This window comes from Rissa tridactyla, chromosome 20, assembly GCF_028500815.1.
Source record: "Rissa tridactyla isolate bRisTri1 chromosome 20, bRisTri1.patW.cur.20221130, whole genome shotgun sequence".
NCBI classification, from domain to species: Eukaryota; Metazoa; Chordata; class Aves; order Charadriiformes; family Laridae; genus Rissa; species Rissa tridactyla.
Genome location: NC_071485.1, coordinates 6,584,596 through 6,593,308, shown reverse-complemented (window position 1 = coordinate 6,593,308; position 8,713 = coordinate 6,584,596). Strand labels below are relative to the sequence as shown.

Sequence of the window (8,713 nt, the reverse complement as noted above, 5' to 3'; positions counted from 1 at the left end):
CCCCGTCACTCCGGCGGGCGCACGTTTCTTATTGGACAGCGCGCCGAGAGCGGCGTGGCTGTCATTGGCCGCGGCTCATGTCGGTCAGCGGTCGCTGTCTTCCGGGTTCGGCAAGGAGGAGCGGGCCGCTGCCGCCGCCGCAGCATGAGGCGGGTCACGCTGTTTGTTAACGGCAGCCCCCGGAATGGGAAGGTGAGGGACGGGCGGGAGGGGTTGGGGTCTGGGTCCCGCCGGGACGGGGCTGCCGCCGCCGGCTGGGCGCGAGGGAGGAGCCCACAGCCGCCCCTCAGGGCCGCGGTGCCGGGGGCTGCGGCAGAGGGGCCTCGCCGCTCCCGCCGTCTTTTCCCCGGGCTCGGCGGTGGCTGCTGGGGCCTAGTCCCGGGGCTGCTGAGGAGCCCGAAAGCCGCGCATGGCCCGCGGTGTCGCTCACCGGTAAATACGGGCGTCCGGCTCCTCTGCGTGGGAGCGCTGAGGGGAATCGCGACGAGCCGGGAACTTGTCACCGGCGTCGCGATTGAAGTCTCCTCCTTATCGTCGTTACCGAGTCAGGTCCTGCTCCACACGTCCTCGGGAACGGGGGAAGCGCGTCAGTGAGAGCCTGCAGGGCGTCAGGGCTGTGCCGTCTCTAACACCGCCTGCGTACGATGTGGCACAGACGACAAATAATCTTGCTTTAAACTCTGCTCGCTTGTTTAAAACCTACGCGGTCATGTCTTGGGAGTGAAAATAGTTCAGGTTTCCAGGCCCAACCCGGGCACAAACAGCCCAGGAAAAGGCCCTGCGATGCAGGTCTGCTAAATGTTATCCATGATCACTGATTTTTCCCATTCACGTCTCTGGAGTGAAGACGGTTTATGTGACGGTAGTGTAAGCTTTGGGTTTAGAGAGGGAAATAAATTCAGGAGAGACCTGGAACACAGAAATAGCGGTATTTCTTTAGAGAAATAAATCATTCAATCATAATATTTTAGTACCAACATTCATTCTTTCACTGCTGCTGCTACCTCAGTACACTGAGCCTTGGGCGAGAGATGTGCAAGTCATCCCATTTTTAAGGCATCTATGTGTCAAATTTGGTCTGTTTGTTTCCTTTTTTTTTAGTAAAGATCCGTACATACTTTCCTTCCCCCTGTGAGAAGATATTGATAGCCCTGGTAATAAGTCTGAAATGGCAGAAACCATATGAAGGCAGTGCCTGTAGCTACCTCTCTCTCCCGCAGGTTGTGGCTGTGTACGGGACTTTATCAGATTTGCTGTCTGTGGCTAGTAATAAGCTTGGAATAAAAGCAACCAGTGTTTACAATGGAAAAGGTGGACTCATTGATGATATCGCTTTGATTAGGTAAGGTTTATCCAATAAAAGTCAAATCACAGACGCAGATTAAGAGATTTACTAGCCTATTAATCCTCTGACCTTAATCAATAACCAGTGCTTTCCTTAAAATCCAATCTTAACATTGACGGCCAGCAAAGGTGCTTTCATGCCTCGAAGAAAAATAATACTGTCTTTTGAACTTCAGAGCATTTCTATCTTGACGAATCGGAACTTGATACAAGCTGCATTTTATGCCTCTTAACATCCTCCTGTGTTGACTTACGGTGCAGTGTATGTGCAAGGAAAATCCCACTGTTCTAGTCAGCACTTGGATGAAGTTGTTTTGAAAAGGAGACAAACTCTAGCATTGCTTGGGCTTCCCAGAATACTCCCAAGAGTGGGGAGAAAAGCAACTATTTTGTAAAACTAAACTGGTTGAGTACTAAGTGATCCCTACCTGGTTGGTACAGATAGCATCTCTAGCGAAGTCAGTCGTATTACAATCCACTGGAACCTGCAAAATTAAGATAAAAATCAGATACTGAAGTTCTAACTAATGGCAACTGATTATCATTTACCTGAAACTATTCAGGAGTGGTTCCCACTGTCACTTAGGTGAACAAAAATCGCGATTAATTTTTTTTTTCTTTTCCTCCCTGCCCCCTCCCCTTCAGGGATGATGATGTTTTGTTTGTCTGTGAAGGGGAACCATTCATTGGTAAGTCTCTAATTCTTATGTTTAACCTTCTGTTTAATGGAAAGAGGGTTTGCTTTAATGTAAATCTAAAATAGTATTTTCTGGTGTTTTCAGAAGATACCTCTTATCATATGGATTCAGAAATATTCACAATTTTTCTAATAGTTACTGTGTCTGTCTCATCTGTGTAGATCCTCAGACTGATGGGAGACCTCATGAAGAACTAACAGGGTCACACACAGATTGGTTAACGCTCAATGTTGGAGGCCGATACTTCACCACTACACGGTAAAAATGCCACTAGTTGTTTTTTTTCTTAAAGGACTTGATTTCAGTAAGGTAGTTAGAGCAGCTGGTAGTGTACAGTACATTCAGTTGGGGAGGCTTCAGATACTCCTGCAAAGGAGCTAGAAAAATAACTTACTGTGGAGTAGGAGCTGTTTGATTTTTGCAGCTTTCTCTGTGTTTTGGATTTGCTTTACAGTTTCGCAACAAATTAATTCTTTGTTTACATGTGAAGTAAAATTGGCAAAAAGCCTGAACGGACCTGGATTTATCCCCGGAATATTTCATTTAACTAAGTGCTTTATATTTAAAATACCTTTACTGTACTGCAGATCAGAAACGTATTTCTATCACACTATACAAAATTAAATCGGTACAGTGTTGTAGCTGTTGGAATGCGTATCGCACAGCAAGGGCAGAAAATATACTCCAACCTGCAAGTTTGTCTCTCGAGGAAAACATTCCACGTAAAAATAAAATTGCATTGCCTTTGTTTTCTAGGAGCACTTTGGTTAATAAAGAACCTGACAGTATGTTGGCCCACATGTTTAAAGATAAAGGTTAGTATATTGAAATAAACTGTATTTTTTAAGCTAACAAATTAGCAAAGTAGCCAAAAGACACTATCAAGTTGAGACTCTTGTTCCTATGTTAAAATACTAAAAGTACCTAAAGTAAAAAAGCAGAATGTATAATTGTTTTTTTTTTGTAATTGTTTCTTTCTGTGTTGCCCATGTAACGCTTATCATTTCACAAACTGAAAATATAACTTCCATCCATACTTAATACTGTGGGGTCTTTCTCGTTTGTTTGATTTTTAGATTTTCATCTAATTGTTGCATCTTGCTCAGTTTTGTCAACAGAGTCAATGGGCAAACCCTGTATGAGACAGCCTTTAGAAAACGGGGACAGACTAAAATCTTGCTGCTGCTTTTATTCTAGCAATGATTCTTACGTATGTGATAAAATAATTTAGTTATTTATAGCAGGAGTGACTTTGTTTTAAGGTGATCTTTTTTTACCCCCTCACTCTTATTTGCCTTCCTTTTCTCTAAGAAACTCCCTTTCAAGTGGAATGTTTCATAATCCAGTACCCTTTGGTAGTAAAAATCTGAAACTGAAGCAAATGCTCTTCTATTAATATATCAAATTTAATTATATATATATGTTGTGGAAACAGATGCTTGGGGAAATAAGCAAGATCATAGAGGAGCATTCCTAATTGACCGCAGTCCAGAGTATTTTGAGCCAATTTTGAACTATTTGCGTCACGGACAGCTCATTGTAAATGATGGCATTAATTTGCTAGGTAGGTATTACCTGTATGACATCTCCTAAATTATTACTCTTTAGAAGTTAAAATTTGCCCTGAGGTAAACATGATAAAGTCAGTGGGGCTTCTGTATGCTCATCTGAATGTTTGGGATTTTTCTTTGGTGAAATTTATTCTCAAGCACTGCAATTCCACATGCTTGGTTTAATGAAGATACACTGTTTAAACTTAGCTATCTTGAGAGCATTAAAATTTCTCTGTACTGGATTAATATCTGGCTGTAGTTCTGGATTTGATGTCTTTAACCTAATACTGGTACTGGAAACATCCTTTCTGAGTTATTTTTTCCTTTTAGCTGCAAGCAAGCCCGCTTTTCCTCTATCCAGTTACCTCTAATGTAATGCGTGTGCAAGTGATCTATTCATCTTTGCTAGTGTAGCTAAAATATATAAAAGGTATAATAAGTAGGGAAAGTCGATTGAATTGATGCTCCTCCAATAGTAAGGATGGATTAACCCAAAGTTTTTGGCATGTTCTTGGTGTGGCTGCACACTGCCTTCTCCAGTAAGGGAAGAAGAGGGCTCTCTTGTCTGACGACTCCCTGGAAATAACAAATACTGCTTTGGTTTTTTAGGTGTTTTGGAAGAGGCCAGGTTTTTTGGTATCGATTCACTAATTGAACATCTAGAAATAGCTATTAAGGTAACTTGTTTTCTTTAGTACATGAATGCATGTGTCCTGTTCTTCCAGGCAATATATAATTTAGTCCTGTCCGTATCAGCTTTTAAACAACTCTCTCAACAGAATTCACAGCCAGCTGAGGATCATTCTCCTATATCTCGAAAGGAGTTTGTCCGATTCCTACTGGCAACCCCAACCAAGTCTGAGCTGCGATGTCAGGTGCGAAAATCCAGACTTTGTCTGGATCTGTGGTGTTAGTGTCTGGTGGTGATATCCTGCAGCATCATGTGACATGAAATTCAAACTGTGTGTGCTTCCCCCCCTGCTTTTTAATTGAGTTTTGATTCCAAGTTGTGGCAGAGTGACCTTAACACAAAATTCAGGTGTGCTGTGTGAGCTGCTTTCCTTCTTTAGGTTGAAGGTTTCCTGGAGGAGCAATTTGTTAAGCCATTCTATTTAAACGTAAAATGTGCCAGCGTAACCAAGGACAACGCGTGATAGCTTTGCATTTACATTTCATTAGGCTTATATAGTAGAGTAGATGGTCTTGTGTGTGTGTGTGTGCATGCCTGTATCTCTGTGTATATTTATATACATATGTACATATACCTGACTCTTTTAGCTGTTTTGTGTTCAAGCTACACCTTCTGTAACTTTTGGGGGTTTGTTGTTTTGTTTTTAGGGTCTCAATTTCAGTGGAGCGGATCTTTCACGTCTAGATCTTCGATACATAAACTTCAAGATGGCTAACCTGAGCCGCTGCAACCTGGCACACGCCAACCTGTGCTGCGCAAATCTTGAAAGAGCTGACCTCTCTGGATCGGTGCTTGACGTAAGAATTGTTGCGTCTTGGAAAGTCTGAGCTATCCTTTAGTTGTTTTAAGGGAAGAGGAACAAGCAGATAAGTGTAAAACTTGTAGTTCTTCAATATTTTCTGCAATTGTTCTACTTAGATCACTTCAAAAGCTTTTTGAAGCTGCCTTAACTTTAAAAAAAGAAGCAAAAAAAAAAGGCAGTGGCTAAGAATTACCTGCCTTCCTGTGGATGGAGAAGTAATTCTATAGCAGGTTCTTAGACTTCCTCACAGTAACAAGGCTGTTGTGCTTTAACAGGATTCACTTCCAAAAGAGAGACAAAAACTGTACTCTGATCATTTTTGGTATTGTTCATCTTCGCACTTTTATGACTCTCACTGACATATCTGTCTCTATCAGTGCGCAAACCTTCAAGGCGTAAAGATGCTGTGCTCCAACGCAGAAGGAGCATCTCTAAAAGGGTGCAATTTTGAAGATCCATCAGGCCTTAAAGCTAATTTGGAAGGTAAGAAGTTTTTGCCTGTTAGATACCCTGTGGAAACAGAACCACATGTTTGTAAATCTGTTGGCTTGTGAGAGGTTTAGCTGAGGTTTATGCAGTCCATGTCTTCAGGAGAAGAGGTCACGAACACCGGACTGAGTGTGTGACTGTATGATCACTAAATTCCAAGTTCAACCTTGACCTCTATCAATTTACATGGCTCTGAGGAAGCATCATTGCGGAGCTAATGTGTTTCTGATGGCTTTTCCTCATAAAACTACTCTTTGTGTGTTTTAGGTGCTAACCTGAAAGGTGTTGACATGGAAGGCAGTCAAATGACAGGAATTAATCTAAGAGTCGCAACGCTGAAGAACGCAAAACTAAAAAACTGTAATCTTAGAGGAGCAACTTTGGCAGGAACTGATTTGGAAGTGAGTTATGATTCATGCTAAATACTAACTAGTCAACTGATAAAATTTTGGGGATTGCTGGCTTTTGGCCAAGTTCTCCAGCTTCAAACTAAACAGAGCGAATTAGTGTTTGTTTCACTCTTAGTGAGCTATGGATGATCTAAGGAATGACGTTTCATTCCAGCCTCAGTTTGGAAGGTGAGTCTAAAGTCTGGGATTTGCCAGCACCTCAAAGCCACCAGAAAGGCTTGTATCATCTCAAAAGTGATGCATGGAGATACTGCTAAACTTAACTCTGAGTGTGAGATCATGCCGGCACTGAAGAGAAATGCAGTTGCCTGGGGGGGGGCTTTTTGATCCTGGGACATCATGTGTAGAGCAATGCTGGAATCGTACCTGACTGGTGGCACGTGATACGCTGCTGTCTCTATTAGTTAGAAAGACAAACCAGCTCTTTTTGCAAGCTGTGTGTTCTTCCTCAAGTAGTAGAGAAGTATTTGGAGTAATGTCTGGTGAGATTGCAAGTAGGCGGCTTCTTCCTAGCTTTGTTCAGCAAGCATTAGTAACTCCTAGAACATAATTTGATATAAAGAGTGTAAGTCTAACAACTTAAAAATAAATCCAGCTGTTACTGTGAAAAGGAACTACTCTCTCACAGGAAATAACTAAAACTCTAAACTAGAGTGACAGACTGGGAGTTTACACCAAAACTTGTGGAAGTATACGTGGTTTCTGTATAAATGTAGTCAAGGTAAAATTTTTGAACTAAGTTCTGGGTCTATTCAATTAACATACATTTTTCTTTTACCCTTTAGAATTGTGATCTATCAGGTTGTGATCTACAAGAAGCTAATTTGAGGGGATCTAATGTAAAAGGAGCTATCTTTGAAGAGATGCTGACACCTTTGCACATGTCTCAGAGCGTCAGATAGGGAAGAGAATACGCCGAAGAGGAAGGAATCAAAACATTTATTGTGACTTTCTTCACCTCCTCCCCTTATTAAGTTAGAAGTAATGGTTATTAGACAACTTACATTTGCAGTAGTGCCTAAGTAAACTCTTTTTTGATCACTTTTGGGGGAGGGAGCTTTCGTTTCAGAGGTAGAAGGACACTCTTTCTACCTCTGAACAGAGCGAGGAAGCGGGCTGGTTCTAGAACCAGGATGTGTGGCCGGTTTGGGGGGGAGGGTTAAATAGATCCATTGTTTAGCATTGCCTCACTTTGAAATGCATTTTAATTTATGAAGCACAATATATGCAATTCTATTTATTAAATCTGTAGCTGCAATATGAAAATGTTATTCATGTCTAGTAGCAACAAAGTTCAGGTTTACAGTTAGACTAGCGTATTTACACTTAGTTTCCTCAGTCATGCACAGTGTATTGACAGATGTGTTTTCAGGTACTCTCCTGGGGTGAAAACAGCAGTTAACTGTCATCATAGGTAATATATTGCCTTGTAGAAGTTTGAATGCAGGTATAGAACAGCTTTATCATCTTCTAAAGTGTCCAGTGAAAGCTGCTTCTTCCACTGAAGGGATCTGCATACGCAGCAGATTGTTACAACTAAAACATCCCTGTTCAGAAATTGTGTGTCTTATTCAGTCCTTTCCAAATTAGTGTGAAATTGCAGTATCAGTCACAGCTGGTAAGAAAAATTCTCTTGCTTTCAAACGTCCTAACCACTCCAAACTAGAGTACCTGTAGTTTTTTTCATTTATTGTGGGGAACTAAATGTACATAGGAAATACAATACTGTCACCAAAGTAGAGCTAGGCACTGGGGCCACAGCACACACTGTCCTGTCCTTACTCCAGTATATGAATAAATGGCACCTGTTTCCCCTCAATGTACTATGCAAATACTCTCGTACACTGAATCCTTGAAAGCATGGGCATAATCCTTCTCCCAGCCAGAACTTACTATTCCACTTTGGGCCTGCTTAAAGTGAGTGTAAAAGCGTCTCGTGTAGGGCAACGCGCCCTTTCCACGACTGCTTTACCTGTGAGCAAGTAGGGAAGGCCGTGACTTCTGCAGCGCACAAAAACCTCACAGCATCTCTCTCAGTGGTGGTGCACTTCATTTCATAAGCTGTTTCCAGTGTAGTATCAATCTAGTTCTCATCTAACAAAACATTTATTTTAGACACAATCAAAAAGCACATGAAGAAACTATACCAAAAAAAAAAAGAAAGGTGCATCAAGAACACTTACCTCAGACGCTTACTGAAAATACCCCAAAGTTAAAACTAACCTTGAATCTAAGGAAATACAGCTATTACTGGAAGTTAAGAACCAATGTATCCTAAAACTTGAAGGATGTGACACTGGTAGCAGTGGTTTGAGTCCCGCGGTTACTCAGTGGGTTGTCTGCAAGTGCAGAGTTCCAGTTGTGTCTCAGTAGTTGTTAAAAAATGCTGCTTTGCCATCAATCTAGAGAGATCAGAACCAGTAAATGATTTGTTTGGGGGGAAAGTGCAGGATTTTCCCTTATTTTCAAGTTGAGTTGACTCAGGCACACGACATGAACTTGCAGGACTCAAAATCCCACCGCCGTGTAGTTCAGAATTGGGATTTTATTTCCTCCAGATTCCCAGGCCTCTTGATCTGGCTCTAGGACAACACCAGATCCTGGTGAAATGCACCTGTAGATTCAAGGGAAATATTTCAGCGTGATTTTGGAGTCCTTTCTCCCACCTCATCGCTTTCATTGAGAGTGGTGTATATGTTGCAGTAGAAGAAGATTCTTAGGGCTAG

The 8,713-nt window shown here is 41.8% G+C and overlaps 1 protein-coding gene across 3 annotated transcripts; it reads left to right on the top strand.

Moving 5' to 3' along the window:
• Positions 1-52: 52 nt before the first annotated feature.
• On the top strand, positions 53-8,150 carry KCTD9 (potassium channel tetramerization domain containing 9). Of its 3 annotated transcripts, XM_054180787.1 has the most exons (12): positions 53-192; positions 1,221-1,342; positions 1,990-2,033; positions 2,204-2,300; positions 2,799-2,857; positions 3,478-3,606; positions 4,205-4,272; positions 4,375-4,470; positions 4,934-5,083; positions 5,466-5,571; positions 5,845-5,978; positions 6,773-8,150. In XM_054180787.1, the coding sequence occupies exons 1-12, from the start codon at positions 145-147 to the stop codon at positions 6,887-6,889; spliced, it is 1,170 nt and encodes a 389-aa protein (XP_054036762.1). In that variant the 5' UTR covers positions 53-144; the 3' UTR covers positions 6,890-8,150. The 3 variants fall into 3 exon arrangements, with proteins under 3 accessions (XP_054036762.1, XP_054036763.1, XP_054036764.1); XM_054180788.1 differs by lacking the exon at positions 3,478-3,606; XM_054180789.1 differs by lacking the exon at positions 1,221-1,342 and having other exon boundaries at positions 103-192.
• The last annotated feature ends 563 nt before the right edge of the window (positions 8,151-8,713 follow it).